Source organism: Lithobates pipiens, unplaced genomic scaffold (assembly GCF_037356315.1).
Source record: "Lithobates pipiens isolate NorthernLeopardFrog02 unplaced genomic scaffold, aLitPip1_a1.2 Scaffold_1, whole genome shotgun sequence".
In the NCBI taxonomy this organism is placed as follows: Eukaryota; Metazoa; Chordata; class Amphibia; order Anura; family Ranidae; genus Lithobates; species Lithobates pipiens.
Genome location: NW_027507685.1, coordinates 246373247 through 246391930, shown reverse-complemented (window position 1 = coordinate 246391930; position 18684 = coordinate 246373247). Strand labels below are relative to the sequence as shown.

The 18684-nt window shown below is 43.3% G+C and overlaps 1 protein-coding gene across 3 annotated transcripts in view; it reads right to left on the bottom strand.

The window, feature by feature from the left end:
* DIAPH2 (diaphanous related formin 2) overlaps window positions 1-18684 on the bottom strand; it is a 1637420-nt gene that overhangs the window by 1070490 nt on the left and 548246 nt on the right. For all 3 annotated transcript variants that reach the window (XM_077484914.1, XM_077484903.1, XM_077484922.1), the window contains one exon: window positions 16606-16944. In XM_077484914.1, coding sequence (XP_077341040.1) covers window positions 16606-16944 — 339 coding nt within the window. The remainder of the gene's footprint in view (window positions 1-16605; window positions 16945-18684) is intronic.

The window sequence follows — 18684 nt, the reverse complement described above, 5'->3', positions numbered from 1 at the left end:
TTTTCTGCTGCTGAAAACGGCAATTCTTAAAGGGGAACACACACAGAATGTATCTGCTCAAACCAGACAGACTGCGGAAATGCGGGTTGCCATGGGCAATGCCGCTCTGCGCGGAGGAACCTCACAGAACTCAGCGAGATGCAGTGATTGTTATGAAGCGTATTTGGAAAGAAATATAATAAATGAATTTGCATTCAAGGCTGCCGCTTCGACTTTTGTTACGGCGTAGCTTTAAAGCTTAGAGCAAAAAAAAAAAAAAAAAAATACGGGACTTTTTTTTTTTTTTTCCTCTTTATTTACACATTTTTCACTCCCAAAGGACGATTGCCACTTGTGGTGTTTAATGTTATCGTTTGTAAAAATTCTGTCGAGTCGCAGACCGGCTCTTGTCTACACTTATTATTCTGACGTTAATGATGCGACGAGCCCTCCGGGGCCCCTATCTGAATAATAACAATAAACAAAATCCCAGAGAATGAAGATTTTTTTTTTTTTTTACTGAAATGAAATTTAAAAATAAAATAAAAAATAGGTTATTATTCTGAATTCATCTTGATTTTTTGTATAGCGAACTTGAATGTCTGTGCTATGAGAATAATAATGCTGTGTGGCTATGCCCACGGGGAGAGGCAAGGCATAGATTACTTTTACTGGTGAACGAGAGATCCAACCATCTTCAAACTAAGAAAGTATTTGAAGTATAACCCCAATTTTTTTTTTTTTTTTTTATAAGGAGGTAAAGCATCTCCTCCAACTCGGTTGCATACACGACCAGCATCTTGGCAACAAGAGATGATCATCGCTGTAGCAGACTAGACGAGTACAGGAGGCCTGGAGCTTGTCCAGTTATAAATGATATATGAGGTCAGCAATGGATTAAACACTTAAAACAGAACTTGTCCCCCCCCCTCCACAAGTTGTCACTCTTTATCATGTTCTAAAATTGGGAGGTATAAAGATGGACCTTTCTTTGGCTTCTTCTAATCTGGTTAGTGTTCCACTAGTTCCTAATGGGTGTCCCATTTACGTTTTTCTTCTCAGTCTTTAGTCCAGTCCACCTATCAACCCATCCTCTGCAGAAAGCCCTGACGAAGGAGAAGTTTAGAGCCACCAAAATGTGTTGGCTATCTACCTTTGAATGCCCCTTACATTGGTGGTATATGGGAAGAATGCCCCTTACATTGACGGTCAGTGGTTGGCCATCAGTGGGAAGAATGTCCCTTACATTGGTGGTCAGTGGGAAGAATGTTCCTTACATTGGTGACCATTGGGAAGAATGTTCCTTACATTGACGGTCAGTGGGAAGAATGTATCTTACATTGGCCATCAGAGGGAAGAATGTCCCTTACAGTAGTGGTCAGTGGGAAGAATGTTCCTTACATTGGTGGCCATTGGGAAGAATGCTCCTTACAATGGTGATCAGTGGGAAAAAATGGCTGTAGAAGGAAAATTGAAGGGAACGGTCCCTGTACATGCCATCCAGCCACCCCTCCTATCCATCTTCTGCTTTGACTGGGCCCCTGTGTGATGCCCTGGCCCTCCCTCATGTGTCATGATAAAGATCAGTGGGAAGAATGCTGCTTACATTGGTGGCCATTGGGAAGAATGTTCCTTACATTGGTGGCCATTGGGAAGAATGTTCCTTACATTGGTGATCAGTGGGAAGAATGTTCCTTACATTGGTGATCAGTGGGAAGAATGTTCCTTACATTGGTGGTCAGTGAGAAGAATGCTCCTTACATTGGTGATCAGTGAGAAGAATGTTCCTTACATTGGTGATCAGTGAGAAGAATTTTCCTTACATTGGTGGTCAGTGGGAAGAATGTTCCTTACATTGGTGATCAGTGAGAAGAATGTTCCTTACATTGGTGATCAGGGAGAAGAATGTTCCTTACATTGGTGATCAGGGAGAAGAATGATCCTTACATTGGTGATCAGTGGGAAGAATGTTCCTTACATTGGTGATCAGTGGGAAGAATGCCCCTTACATTGGTGATCAGTGGGAAGAATGGTCCTTACATTGGTGATCAGTGAGAAGAATTTTCCTTACATTGGTGATCAGGGAGAAGAATGATCCTTACATTGGTGATCAGTGAGAAGAATGTTCCTTACATTGGTGATCAGTGGGAAGAATGTTCCTTACATTGGTGATCAGTGAGAAGAATGCTCCTTACATTGGTGATCAGTGAGAAGAATGCTCCTTACATTGGTGATCAGTGAGAAGAATGTTCCTTACATTGGTGATCAGTGAGAAGAATGTTCCTTACATTGGTGATCAGTGGGAAGAATGTTCCTTACATTGGTGATCAGTGAGAAGAATGCTCCTTACATTGGTGATCAGTGAGAAGAATGTTCCTTACATTGGTGATCAGTGAGAAGAATGTTCCTTACATTGGTGATCAGTGGGAAGAATGTTCCTTACATTGGTGATCAGTGAGAAGAATGTTCCTTACATTGGTGATCAGTGAGAAGAATGTTCCTTACATTGGTGATCAGTGGGAAGAATGTTCCTTACATTGGTGATCAGTGGGAAGAATGCTCCTTACATCAGTGATCAGTGAGAAGAATGCTCCTTACATTGGTGATCAGTGAGAAGAATGTTCCTTACATTGGTGATCAGTGGGAAGAATGTTCCTTACATTGGTGATCAGTGAGAAGAATGCTCCTTAGGCCGCGTACACACGCGGGGACTGTTCGCTCAACTTTGTCCGCTGAACAGTGTTTCGGCGGACAGTCCGCTCGTGTGTGGGCTTCAGCGGACAGTTTCAGCGGACAGTCTGCTGAACAAAGTTTTTCGTAAATTCCGAAAAACTGTCCGCTGAAACTCTGTTTCAGCGAACAGTCCCCTCGTGTGTAGGCTTGTTCGTCAAACTAAGTTCCGCGCATGCTCAGAAAGGATTTACACGCCGAAGTTTGCATTGCAGTGTATAGGACGTCGTATTTTTAGTCCCGTCGTACGTGCCGTTCACGTCATCGCGCACGGTTTCAGCGGACTGTGCGTTCGTCGTGTGTGGCCATGTCCGTCCATGCTAATTTTGAGCGGACTGTCCGCTGAAACTGTTTGACGGATAAAGTTGAGCGAACAGTCCCCGCGTGTGTACGCGGCCTTACATTGGTGATCAGTGGGAAGAATGTTCCTTACATTGGTGATCAGTGAGAAGAATGTTCCTTACATTGGTGATCAGTGGGAAGAATTCTCCTTACATTGGTGATCAGTGGGAAGAATGTTCCTTACATTGGTGATCAGTGAGAAGAATGTTCCTTACATTGGTGATCAGTGGGAAGAATGTTCCTTACATTGGTGATCAGTGAGAAGAATGCTCCTTACATTGGTGATCAGTGAGAAGAATGTTCCTTACATTGGTGATCAGTGAGAAGAATGTTCCTTACATTGGTGATCAGTGAGAAGAATGTTCCTTACATTGGTGATCAGTGGGAAGAATTCTCCTTACATTGGTGATCAGTGGGAAGAATGTTCCTTACATTGGTGATCAGTGAGAAGAATGTTCCTTACATTGGTGATCAGTGGGAAGAATGTTCCTTACATTGGTGATCAGTGAGAAGAATGCTCCTTACATTGGTGATCAGTGAGAAGAATGTTCCTTACATTGGTGATCAGTGAGAAGAATGTTCCTTACATTGGTGATCAGTGAGAAGAATGTTCCTTACATTGGTGATCAGTGGGAAGAATGTTCCTTACATTGGTGATCAGTGGGAAGAATGTTCCTTACATTGGTGGTCAGTGAGAAGAATGTTCCTTACATTGGTGGTCAGTGAGAAGAATGTTCCTTACATTGGTGGTCAGTGAGAAGAATGTTCCTTACATTGGTGGTCAGTGAGAAGAATGTTCCTTACATTGGTGATCAGTGAGAAGAATGTTCCTTACATTGGTGATCAGTGGGAAGAATATTCCTTACATTGGTGATCAGTGAGAAGAATGTTCCTTACATTGGTGATCAGTGAGAAGAATGTTCCTTACATTGGTGATCAGTGAGAAGAATGTTCCTTACATTGGTGATCAGTGGGAAGAATGTTCCTTACATTGGTGATCAGTGAGAAGAATGTTCCTTACATTGGTGATCAGTGAGAAGAATGTTCCTTACATTGGTGATCAGTGAGAAGAATGTTCCTTACATTGGTGATCAGTGAGAAGAATGCTCCTTACATTGGTGATCAGTGAGAAGAATGTTCCTTACATTGGTGATCAGTGAGAAGAATGTTCCTTACATTGGTGATCAGTGGGAAGAATGTTCCTTACATTGGTGATCAGTGGGAAGAATGTTCCTTACATTGGTGATCAGTGAGAAGAATGCTCCTTACATTGGTGATCAGTGAGAAGAATGTTCCTTACATTGGTGATCAGTGAGAAGAATGTTCCTTACATTGGTGATCAGTGAGAAGAATGTTCCTTACATTGGTGATCAGTGAGAAGAATGTTCCTTACATTGGTGGTCAGTGAGAAGAATGCTCCTTACATTGGTGATCAGTGAGAAGAATGTTCCTTACATTGGTGATCAGTGAGAAGAATGTTCCTTACATTGGTGATCAGTGAGAAGAATGTTCCTTACATTGGCGACCATCAGGAAGAATGTTCCTTTTATTGGTGGCCAGTGGGAACAAAAATGGCTGCAGAAGGAAAATGAAAGGGAACGGTCTCTCGACATGCCGCCCCGATGCCCCTCTTATCCATTTCCTGCTTTGGGCCCCTGTGTTATGCCCTGGCCCTCCCTCATGTGTCAGGATAAAGAGCGGAGAAGGGGCCGGTAACTGTGTCATTTGCTGGCCCCTTCCTTGCCTAATGAATAGAATCTGTGATCCGTACCAATCACTGAATCTGTTCAACCACAACTAAGTCATAGTAAAGTGTGTTTACTATGTCTCACTTTACCAAAGGACAGGAAGCTCTGAGCTATTCCTGTCCATTCATTCTGTGCAGCTGAGACATTCTGTCTCAAAGGTGAAACATTGGAGGTCTGTTTACACCCCTGATGGTTCACAAAAGCCCCCCAAATGAGGATCCTAAAAAACTTGTAAAAAATAATACAAAACACAATTGTAAAAATAAATAAATACAATAAAATGGTAAAAAAATAATGAAAAAAGAAAACAAAAAATACATAAAAAGCACTGACACCAGTGGCGTAACTACCAGGGTCGCAAAGGTCGCACTTGCAACCAGGCTCTGCCACCATATTGTGTGGGGGGGCCCTTTATGGTTTCTTGCACCAGGGGCCCGGAAGATTCTAGTTACACCTAGTAAATATATATACGTAGCGACGGGCTCCTGAAGAGCACGCGCTATGCGTTTTTCAGAATTAAACTCTACCTAAACTGCAGTTAGGTTTGGGTTTATATGTTTAAATTTGACTTCGGCATCAGTCTGACTGGACTGTGAGATGTTCAGCCTGGCCACAGGGGGGCACTGTCTCTGGTGGCAGGAGTGGAACTATGGTCTGGTCAGGTGCTTAAATTACTCTCTCTCTCTGAGCCAGGTCAGTGGGAGTGTCCCTCTTGCTGTGCCCTCTGGGAGAGGGTATTTAAGATGCGGATGTCACATGGTTCGGAGGTTTCCCGGTCCAGTATGATGTGCTGATTACCTGGTCCTGGTCCTCCTGACCAGCCCCCAGGAAGGCTATGGCCTGGGGTTGCGGATCCACCCGACTGTAATGCCTCGGGGCTGGCTAGCCCAGGACAAGGAAACTAAAGGAGGATTCTGAGGTGGTTGGGTGCCGTCTCCGGTTCGGGAGAGACCCATTGTACTTCGAGCATTCCAGGGGAGGACTCTTTAGAAGAACACCACGTACGGGTTGGTTTTCTTAACAAGAGCCTGGAAGGGCTAAAGTTACCGAGAGAATCCGGTCTTGTGGATATCGCCAAGTAAGCTGAAAGATCCAGGTATCCTACAAGTGTTCTGAAGCTTAGTTTCCCTACATGTTCTACAACAACGTCTGTGACAAAGACTTTGTTCCTGAGTAAGCACCTTGTTGGCTGCTAGGCCTTGTGAGAGAGGGACTGTCCAACCTGAGTGTTCATCCAGCTGTGAATGGCTATTCTCTGGATGCAGTCAAAGTAAGCAAGTTCTTTAACGTTTTTTTAGGACTTTGACATTGAGAGAACCTGAACTTCCTTTCCCAACCCTCTGATCCCAAGTTGAAAGTCTGTTCAATGGTTTGAGTTTTGCAAATAAAATCCATTCAAGTGGATCTATTGTCAGTCTCAAGTTACTGCGCCACCTACCACGGGACATCCCCTAGACGTGTCACAAGGAAAACGGAAGGTAACGGTAAGCCCAAAAATAACCAGCAGCTCCTTTGGGGGTTAGTGCTATATATATATATATATATATTTATTATATATATATATATATATATATATATATATATATATATATATATATATATATATATATATATATATATATATATATATTATAATATATGTGTATGTATATATATATATATATATATATATATATATATATATTTATATTTATATATATATATATATATATATATAATATATATATAATATATATATATATATATATATATATATATATATATATATATATATAATATATATATATATATATATATATATATATAGCACTAACCCCCGAAGGAGCTGCTGGTTATTTTTGGGCTTACCGTTACCTTCCGTTTTCCTTGTGACACGTCTAGGGGATGTCCCGTGGTAGGTGGCGCAGTAACTTGAGACTGACAATAGATCCACTTGAATGGATTTTATTTGCAAAACTCAAACCATTGAACAGACTTTCAACTTGGGATCAGAGGGTTGGGAAAGGAAGTTCAGGTTCTCTCAATGTCAAATATATATATATACACACACACACACACATATATATATATATATATATATATATATATATATATATATATATATATATATATATATATGTGTGTGTATATACATATATATATATATATATATATATATATATATATATATATATATATATTATAATATATATATATATTTTTTTTTATTATATTATTTTATATATATATATATATATATATATATATATATATATATATGTACATACAGTATATTAGTGAAGTGTTATTACAACAAAAACTGTTGTAAAAGTGATAATATGTTGTTGATGATGATGATTCTGTAAAAAAAATAAAAAAAATATTTTGGCAACCACAAGCCAAAATTGACTCCAACATATTCTGGGCCTAACAGAAGGTGGCCTACACAGACAGACAGCTAAAGAGAACCTCTTCAGATTTACCGTCAATCGATATGCAGAAATATAACATTTTCTCCTGACTGAGAATACTGTCATAACTAGGGGGGGTTCAGCTGGCTGGAAGCCTTTAAACCACTGACATAAGTACATTTCAGCAGGAATCTGTTTGATAGACTGTCCGGTTGTCAGGATGAAGGCAAATGATTTGAGGAACCTCTTATCTCTTTTAGTAAGCGATGTGATTGAAGTAAGACATGTAGGTGAAAAAAAAAAAATTGCTGCAGGGTGTTCAGAAAGAGTGATGGCGGACAATTAAAAAAAAAAAAAAAAATGAATGATAAAATTTTAGCAGGCTTTATTTTTAAATAAATCATACAAAATGGGCGAATGAGATCCTAAGAATAAATAATTTGGATAATTCACAAGAGAAAAAACAAGCAAACAAAAAAAAAACATAAATACAATGATCAAAAAAGTAACTAAAGTGTAAACAATTTACGAATCCCTTTTTTCCTGCTTTCATTTATTTTTTTTTTGTTCACGTCTATTTTATAAACGATAAACAATTAAAACTTTTTTTTTTTTGTTTGCTTTGTTAGTGAATATATTTGCACATATATATTAACATATATTTATACATTTCACATTGAAAAAGCGCAAAATTAAAAACAAAAATCTATTTGTTTACTTAGTAAATCACTTTTCAATGCTTTGTAGCATTGCTGACAGCTGAAGTGAAAACAAAACAGGTGCGGTAGGTATCGGTAATTGGTATCGATGAGTACTAAAAAAAAAATCCCTAGTACATCCCTAGTTTGCGCAAAAGTTATAGCGTCTACAAAATAGGGGATAGATTTATGGCATTTTTATTATTACTAGTAATGGTGGTGATTTGCGATTTTTAGCGGGACTGCGACATTGCGGTGGACAAATCAGACACTTTTGACATATTTTTGGGACCATTGACATTTATACAGCGATCAGTGCTATAAAAATGCACTGATTACTGTGTAAATGACACTGGCAGGGAAGGGGTTAACACTAGGGGGCGATCAAGGGGTAAAATGTGTTCCCTAGGGAGGTATTTCTAACTGTGGGCGGGGGGTGGGGACTGACAAGAGAAGGAGAGAGATTGCTGTTCCTAATCACTAGGAACAGACGATCTCTCTCTCCTACCCTGTCAGAACAGGGATCTGTCTGTTTACATTGACAGATCCCCGTTTTGGCTCTCTGTGGAGCTATCGCGGGTGGCCAGCAGACATCAAGGCCAACGGCCATGCGTGTTGGCTCTGGTGCCTCCTAGAGCTCTTAAAGCGCCCGACGTACAATGATGGCGATTTGCCCGGGAGAGCCATCTCTCTGCGGCGGCTGGTCGTAAAGTGGTTAACCACCAAGGCCTACCTGAGTATTGTTGCTGACCATGTCCATCCCTTTAAGACTACAGTGTTCCCATCTTCTGATGGCTCCTTCCAGCAGGATAATGCACCATGTCACAAAGCTCCAATCATCTCACCGCTGGACAATGAGGTCACTGTACTCCAATGGCCTCCACACTCACCAGATCTCATCCAATAGAGAACCTTTGGGATGTGGTGAAAATTGGGAGATTGGCATCATGGATGTGCAGCCGACAAAACTGCAGTAACTGTGTGATGGTACCATAGGTGTGCATAGCCTATTGCATTAGGGTGTGCACTCCAAATGTATGAAAAAAGGGATGGTGTCAGTAGGGCAGTGGACGGTGTCAGTAGTCTTATTTGAATTATTTTATTTTTTAAAATGATTTCTTACCATTTTTTTAGCCACCCCGTTGGTCAGCTTTGATTAAATATCAGCAGGGGAATTCTGCGCCACACAGAGTGATTAGGATGTGCCTGGGCACATCCGGCACACCCCCTGCACATGCCTATGGATGCGACCATGTCACTATGGACCAAAATCTCTGAGGAATATTTCCAACACCTTGTTGAATCTATAATGTGACGAATGAAGGCAAAAGGGGGTCCAACCGGATACTATACTATATATATATATATATATATATATATACATATATACACAGGGGCGGACTGACCATTCGGCCACTCGGGCACTGCCCGATGGCCCCGGGCCACTAGGGGGCCCCATCAGGGTTGCCAGCCTCAGTAAAACCAGGGACAGTATGTAACAATCTGTGTTATTTTTACATCTGTCTCTGAAATGTCCCTTGCCGACATTATTTTGGTCTAAAAATCCCAAGATTATAGCTGCCCCACCTCTCCAGTACCTTCTCAGCCAATAGAAACATGTCTGTGTATACTGTGTGTACATGTCTGTGTATACTGTGCTGTATGATTGTATACTGATTTCCTGATTGGCGCCATAATCTCCTGTGGGCCCCATGAGTTGTCAGTCCGCCCGGTGTATATATATATATATATATATATATATATATATATATATATATATATATATATATATATATATATATATATATATATATATATATATATATATATATATATATGTATGTATATATATATATGTATATATATGTATATATATATATATATATATATATATATATATATATATATATATAGGTGTATAACACTTTTTCACCATGAGAATTGGGTGCAAATAGCGTGTGCATGTTATACGCCAATACTTAAATTTTAGCTCTCTCAGGGAGGACAGGGAGGGGGTGGGACGAGCGCCATCAGATTACATACAGTGAGAATCTCCTGTTTGCTTGGCAGCCTCTGTAATAGGAAGTCTTGTCTCCTGGGCCCCATTGGACCACTGTTCTGCCTATCATAGGAGATACTCATGGTATTTAATCTGTCGGCGCTCATCCCGCCCCCCCTCCATGTCCCCTTTAGGCTGCAGATGGGCATCGATCAGGCTACACTGATAGCAATGATGAGGCTACTTCATTGAGGCAATGGCGAGGCTGCTGCATTGATAGCAACGGTGAGGCTGCTGCATTGATGGCACTGGCGAGGCTGCTGCATTGATGGCAATGGTGAGGCGGCTGCATTGATGTCAACGGTGAGGCCGCCGCATTGATGGCAATGGCGAGGCTGCTGCATTGATGGCAATGGCGAGGCTGCTGCATTAATGTCAACGGCGAGGCTGTTTCATTGATGCCAACGCTAAGGCTGCTGCATTAATGGCAACGCTAAGGCTGCTGCATTAATGTCAAAGGTGAAGCTGCTGCATTGGTGGCAATATTGAGGCTGCTGCATTGATGGCAATATTGAGGCTGCTGCATTGATGGCAATATTGAGGCTGCTGCAATGATGGCAATGGTGAGGCTGCTGCATTGATGGCAATGGTGAGGCTGCTGCATTGATGGCAATATTGAGGCTGCTGCATTGATGGCAATATTGAGGCTGCTGCATTGATGGCAATATTGAGGCTGCTGCATTGATGGCAATGGTGAGGCTGCTGCATTGATGGCAATATTGAGGCTGCTGCATTGATGGCAATATTGAGGCTGCTGCATTGATGGCAACGGCGAGGTTGCATTAATGGCAAAGGCAATGCTGCTGCATTGATGGCAATGATGAGGCTGCATTGATGGCAATGGTGAGGCTGCATTGATGGCACTTGTGTTGCTGCAGATGGGCATTGCTCAGGCTGCATTGATGTGGACTGATGAGGCTGCATTGATGGCAGTTGTGAGGCTGCAGATGGGCATTGATCAGGCTGCATTGATGGCAATGGTGAGGCTGCAGATGGGCACTGACCCTTATTTTGCTTCAAAGTTCCTTATTTAAAATGTAAGGTTTTTTTCCTGAAACTTGCCTCTTAAAATGAATGTGCGTGTTATACTCCGATACAGTTCCGATTACATATGTAATATAATATAATATAATATATATATATATATATATATAATCAGTTCTCTTTCAATCTCGGAGACTGACAGTGAATACATTTTCACCGATTGGGTCAGTGAATCGTTTCCCCCCCCCCTCGATTCTTGCTACCAGATCAAACTAGCTACATTCCCGGCTAAAGTAAAAATCTGCGTCAGTGAGAGAGAGAGAGATGAAAAGGCAATTCTGACACATTCGTCACCAGACCAAGAAACCGTTTTTAGCATAAGCCGAAATCTGACTATACAACCCTACCTATCAGAAATAAAATTGCCGACTTCATAGGAACTGCGCGCCTCGCTGTCTGTCAAGGCTGCTTCCTTTTTGATGCAGAGGCGCACTTCAAAAATCCGGTTGTCTTTAAATCTCGACATGCGAGACTATTTCGGCTCATATGAAAAGCCGGTAGCGCACCTTGGGACGGCTTGTTAACAATATATTAATAATTGTTTTGGCAGGTGACTCTGTGAATTCCCAGGCAGAGTATGGAAATGACAGATTTAATTTTGATCCTTGTGATATCCTGTTATTGATGGTAAGTCCGGTCTCTCCAAGATAAGGGGGAGGAAAAAAAGTCGACATGTGCGTTTTTGTGCTTTCATTCCTTCAATATTAATCCGCTCTCCGAGAACCAGGTGCTCAGCCACTGCAGCTAATTAAACTTCATTTAAAAGTTTGGGATCTCACAAGCCCCGGCTAACAAACAACAGTTTTTTCCTTGAGCTGAGATGAACCCGGGCTGGAAAAAAAAAACGTTTCTACCGTTTCTAGAGGCAATGCGGATTCAGACTGCTAAATAATAACAGTTATTCTCGGTTTTTCAACCTGGGAGGGGCGCTGATCTTCACTGGTTGCTTAAAACAGACACCCAAGATTTTTGTGTCTGTGGACCTCAATAATTTTACAGATTTTTTTGTTTTTTGGACCAATTATGTACTGCATTTGCATAATATTGTGGGTCTATGGTAGCATCCATAAAGAAGATAGTGAAGGTCAAGGGTCTCCAAACTTTCTAAGCAAAAGGCCAGTTTCCTGACCTTTAGATGTTTGGAGGCCAGATTGTGGCCAGGAGGGGGGTTGTCCCGGCTTGGTGGTCAATGGGAGTAAAAAAAATGTCATAGCACCTGTTGTCCATAGAAGCAGGAAAAGTGCCTCATCATTGGTATCAGTGGGAGGAATAATGCCCCATCATTGGTATCAGTGGGAGGAATAATGCCCCATCATTGGTATCAGTGGGAGGAATAGTGCCCCATCATTGGTATTAGTGGGAGGAATAGTGCCCCATCATTGGTATCAGTGGGAGGAATAGTACTCCATCATTTGGTATCAGAAGGATGAATAGTGCCCCATCATTGGTATTAGGAGAAGAAATAGTGCCCCATCATTGGTATCAGTCATAGGAATAGTGCCCTGTCATTGGTAAAGTGGAAGAAACAGTGCCTTATTGTTGGTGTCAGTGGGAGGTATAATATCCTATCATTGGTATTAATGGGAGGAATAGTGCCCCATCAATGGTGTCAGTGGAAGGAATAGTTCCCCATCATTGGTATCAATGGGAGGAATAGTGCCCCATCATTTGGTATCAGTGGGAGGAATAGTGCCCCATCATTGTTATCAGTGGAAGGAATAGTGCCCCGCCATTGGTATCAGTGGGGGGAATAGTGCCCCATCATTTGGTATCAAAAGGAGGAATTGTGCCCCATCAGTGGTATCAGTGGGAGGAATAGTGCCCTATCATTGGCATTAGGGGAAGGAATAGTGCCCAATCCTTGGTATCAATGGGATGAATATTACCCCACCATTGGTATCAATGGAATGAATAGTGCCCCATCATTGGTATCAGTGGGAAGGAAATGTCCCATAATTAGAGTCAGTGGCAGGAAATACTGTATGCCCTTCTATTTTATTGTCAGTGGGAAGAAATAGTGCCCCATCATTTGGTATCAGAAGGAGGAATGGTGCCTCATTATTGGTATCAGTTGGAGGACTAGCCCCCCCTCATTTGTATTAATGGGAGAAATAGTGCCACTTCATTAGCATCAGTTGGAAGAATAGCCCCCCATCATTGGTATCAGTGGGGGGAATAGTGCCCCATCATTTGGTATCAGAAGGAGGAATAGTGCCCCATCATTTGGTATCAGAAGGAGGAATAGTGCCCCATCATTTGGTATCAGAAGGAGGAATAGTGCATTAGTGTCGGTGGAAGAAATATGCCCTCCTACTTGGTGTCAGTTGAAGGAATGGTGCCCCAAAAGCCTAGTAAAAGCCTGCAAAGGGCCTCATCCAGTCCATGGTTGCAGTTTGGAGACTACTGGCATAGGAGACAATTATGTGGAGTTAGTAGGATACCCATGGGAGCTCCAGACCCGACTGAGCTTATAGATCAATATTTCACATTTTGGGGGTTCATAACTTTCTGCCCGGGGGGGGCGGGATGGACGGCCCGATCACATAACCACTGTGATTGCAGTGTGCCCAATGCTTCAAGTAATATGCACATCACACGTGGTGAACAGACAGTACCGTATGTGGTTTAGTGCCCAAAGCCTCCTGGGATGCCGGTTATTCAATAACGTAGTTATTCCAGCATGCTGTGGGCTACTAGGGCTGTGTCATTCTCACCTAGGCGAGAAAGAGCACTGGGGCTTCCCCTTTCTGAAAAAGGTAGTCGTTAAAGTTCAAAACCTCACCAAACTATTATGGGGGGGGGTTACGTGAAATAAAATTGAAAGGAGGACTGAAGCTTTAAAAGATTGCCACTTTGTTTTTTTCAGCGTACTGCTCGTACATGCTTTGTTATCCTAGCTACAAGGCTGGGCAGGGCTCCTCCCCACGTAGCTGTCCGACAACATAGCTAGCAAGGAGACAGCTGCTTGATAACTGGCTCTTGTCTCAGCACAGAACACTTGCCCAAGCCCCATAGACGGCAAGAGGAATGAAGTGGGAGGGGAAGGTGTGCCAACCCCCCTGTCCCTCTGCATTTCTCTTGCTGCCATTTGCCTTTGGCAAGTGCTCAGAGCCGAGACAAGAGCCAGTTATCAAGCAGCAGTCTCCTTGCTTGCTATGTTGTCGGATGGAAGAGGAGGGGGGCCTGTCCGACCTCATCGCTAGGCTTACAAAGCACATAGAAGCATGGGGCGAAGTATTACCCTGGAGGGAAAAAAATACAGTTCGTTCTTATTTCAGCTCTATTCGCTTGACTTTGTCTAGGCTTAGATGATGTCATTGATCTGCTGCAGACAGAAATAAGTATTTTCTCAGTCTCCTTTCCCTCAGTGGTCAGACAAGTCGCAAAAGATGAGGAAGTTAGGAAGACTGCTGAAGAAGTTGTTTGCATGAGCTACAAAACATTTTCAACATTATAGAACAAGTCCAGCTCAATGTCACTAATTACCACACCTCCCATCTTTTTGAGAAGGGAATGAGGGACACCTATCAGCAAAAGTATGCAGGCATAGGACACGCCCCTTGCCACACCCCCTTAAAGGAGAATTGTACAAAAAAACAAGATTTGTTAAACGCACAAGTGCTTTTTTATTACCACTACTATCCATGTATATTGGCTTTTGGAATTTACAAATGCAGCAATTTAGCAATCAGATGAAAGGTTTAGCACTGGGAAACATGCTAGATAAAAAGTGCATTTTATATACAACTATATGGATCAGACCAAAATGAGGGACAAAGAGGGACAGAGGGACATTGCTCCAAATCAGGGACAGTCCCTCAAAATCCAGGACAGTTGGGAGCTATGCTGATTACCACTAGACATACCATGACCTGGATAAATAAGAACCTTCACAGACATACAGACACTTATGTTTCAGCCATGATGTACAATTTTCCTTCAAACAGGCCCATTCCTAACTCTGCAGGAACCGTCTGAGATTTGAACCATGTATGGGCATGCTGAATGTACCCAAGTTGATCAATCAATCAACCTGGGTACGACCAGCCTGCCAGATTTTACATGCAATTGTTGCTAGTGGCTGTTATATGTGTTCTCCTGGCGGGACCGGCTTCCCCCACCCCACACAATGGCTCCATGGAAGGGATTCCCATGTCACCACTGTCTGTGTTGATAGGGGAATCAAATAAATTTCTCTCCTGAAAACCGTGGCTGCAAAAAAAATATTTGCTTTGTCTACAGCCGGCCTTTATTCATACTTACGGGTGTGACCAATCGTAAGCGTGTCCCTATGCCTTGCATAAAGGGCAACCCGTACATTTCAGTAGGCTGCTCTATGGACAGGAAATGCAGAAAAGAAGTCCCTGGCTCTTCTAAAAACGCGTGGCACCATGCAGTTTGGCACGTGTAAAAATGCACACATTTGCAGATATGTGGGGGGTGCCATTAACAATTAGTGGCACCAGGGCCGTCTTTAAGGCAGGGCAAAAGGGGCAGCTGCCCTGGGCCCTGTCATTGTTGTGGGGCCCAAAGCAGCTGGCTTATACTTGCCAACTATCCCAGTTTAAATTCCCTTGTCCCTTGAAGTTTTAGTCCCGTGCTGTGCCCTGATATCTCAGTATGAAGTGCTGCTACCAATGCTGCCCAGCTTTGCCCTATTGTTGTGTACAGATGACTCACCTGCAGACCCTGTGTTTACATGTAAATAACCAGCATTCATATGTAGAAGGTGGCGTCATTACTAAGTAAATAGCTGCAGCCGGCGGCATTGATATGTAAATAAAGGCAGCATTCATATGTGTATCATGCTCCCCTGCAGTGAAGGGATGATGTGCCGTAAACCTCTAGCAACCATTCAGTGAGCAGTATTACTGTACAGGAATCTCTAGCAAACAATTAACAAGCAGAAATCATGTGCTGTAACCTCTAGCAACCAGTCCGTAAGCAGTAATGAAATGCTGTAACGGCTGGCAATCAAGCACAATCGCTGCCTGATCTGATACAGAAAACTGATTTTGAGTCTAGCTGCTATTTATTGTATGTCTCAGAGCAGGTGGAGAGCGAAATTGCATGGGGGGGGGGGGGGGGGGGGGCCAAGAAAATTTTTGCCCAGGGTCCAATCAATATTAAAGACGGCACCGCCATGCATTCGCTAAAGGGCAGAGCAATTTTGCACACATTCCTGACACACATAGATGTGAACGTCGCCTAACTGTGAAGCAGCAACTTCTTAAAAGGGTTATTAACCCAAAACTGATATAGCAGCGTTTGGTAGATGCTGAAGAGGTAAACCACATAAAAGTCTCTCTTTCTGTGCTCATTATGGGGGGGTTCACACTGTCTCTGCTTGATCTTTACATGGGACACACCTAAATACTCAGGAACACCCAAAACTCCTTGGTGGACAGGAACAGAGCTGGAAATTATGGCGAGGGGATCTTGCTGTTGGAGCATCAAGACATATAAAGACAAGACATACAAGAACCCTGGGACTGGCTCACCAACCCATGCTCAACCTACAACTAAAATAAAACTTTCTGGATGGGGGGACCCTTTGGACTTCAGATTTGTTCTTATATAAAAAAATAAAAAAATTTAAAAAAATTGAATGTTACCTTTGACCAGTTGATCTTCTTCATGGCAGTCTCTGGAGCATACGCTTTCTTTGGCTTCATTCCAAAGGGTAAAACTACAGGTGGTGGAACCATAGGTCCAGGAAACCTTCCACCCCCGAAAGGTGGAGGGGGACGCGGGCCTCCAAAAAGAGGTGGAGGAGGTGGAGCACCAGGAGGTCCAAAGCCAGGCGGTGGTGGAGGAGGAGGAGGGCATCCTCCCGGAAAAGGCGGAGGTGGTGGAGGACCTGGGATCGCCCCACCAGGAAAAGGTGGTGGAGGAGGAGGCGGGGGTGGAGGTCCGCCACTTGCTGGTGGTGGTGGGGGCCCAAGTTTAGCACCCTGGAACAGAAAACAGAAATAAAACCATAAGTTGGCATGGTAATATTGTTATCAATAAATAGGCAGGATACTTAAAAAAAACTGTACAAAGAATGCTATGAAACAATACAATTACTGACGACCAAGGCCTTTCCTTAAAGTGGTTGTAAACCCTTACAAACCACTTTGACCTACAGGTAAGCCTAGATTAAGGCTTACCTGTAGGTCCAAGAAATATCTCCTAAACCTACGCAGTTTAGGAGACATTTGCCGAAAGACAGGCACCGCTGTCTACGGCGCATGCGCCGTAGAAAGCGGCGCGCAGGCGCACTGAGTGCGGCATTCTCAGAGACGGAGCTGCCGCGCGTGTCGGCTCCCGCGCGCATGCGCGGGAGTGATGTCATCGCGGCTTCGCCGAATGACAGCGGCGGAGCTGCGAGACCCCACCAAGAAGATGGATGCGGCGGACTACAGGGGACAGCGGCGACTTCGCTGGCTCCTGTGTCAGGTAAGTGACACATAATGGACTACTATGCGATGCGATGCGATGCATAGTAGTCCATTATGCTTTGCCTTTGCAGGGAATGAAAGAGGAAGTAAACTTATCAGGGTTTACTTCCTCTTTAATGCAACTCCAGGATCATTTCCACAACCCACAACCCTCCCTGTGCACCTCACTTTTTTTTTCCATCAAAGATTGTCCAGATACATTAAAACTATACAGTGTGCATGGGTTTGAGCAGTGCATGTGCATCCTCCTGTTTGGACGACCATTGTGATCTCTGTGTGTCTGTGTAAATCCAGGAAGTGAGCAGGCAGCAGCTTCAGCTGCCCACAGTTAAAATGTCTGCAGTGGAGGGAGATTTCTGCAGAATATTTGGCAAGTACAGAATCACAGTATATATAAAATAATATGCAAAGTGGTTCAGAATGGCAAAGATGTTTTTATTACAAATTATGTACTGCAGTTCCTCTTTAAAAATTATGTTGCTAGCCTTACTAAACAGATGACTTGTATTGTATTGTATTGTTTTTTGTATTATTGTATTTACTTTTTTTTTTTTTTTTTTTACTTTCACACTTCTTCAGTTGCTTACTGGTTTCTGGCTTAGGCTACAATGATGTCATACATCTCAGGAATCTTCATGGAAGGAGTATCTCAGCCAGGCATGTACTGGCCATAGGGACTATAGGGAGTTTCCCGGTGGGCCGATGGCTCAGTGGGCCGGTTTCAGTGACAGCAAGTGGCATCGCTGGGGGGGGGGGGGGGGACTTTTGGGGCTATAGCCCTGAATCTGGGGCCCATAGCCCCGAGTCAGTCCAGGAGTCCCCAACCACAGGGTCCCGGCCCACTACCTGCCCTCTTTCTGGTGACCCTGATGTAAGGAGGGGCTCTCTGTGGACCTGGATGTAAGGGGGGGCTCTGTGGGGACCTGGATGTAAGGGGTTGGTTCTCTAGGGACCCTGATGTAAAGTGGATGATCTCTGGGGACTCTGATGTAAGAGGGGCTCTCTGGGGACCCTGATGTAAGGGGAAGGCTATATGGGGACCCTGATGTAAGGGGAGGCTCTCTGGGGATCCTGATGTAAGTGGGGTGCTCTCTGGGGACCCAGATGTAAGGAGGGGCTCTCTGGGGACCCTGATGTAAGGGGAGGCTCTCTGGGGACCCTGATGTAAGGGGAAGGCTATATGGGGACCCTGATGTAAGGGGAGGCTCTCTGGGGATCCTGATGTAAGTGGGGTGCTCTCTGGGGACCCAG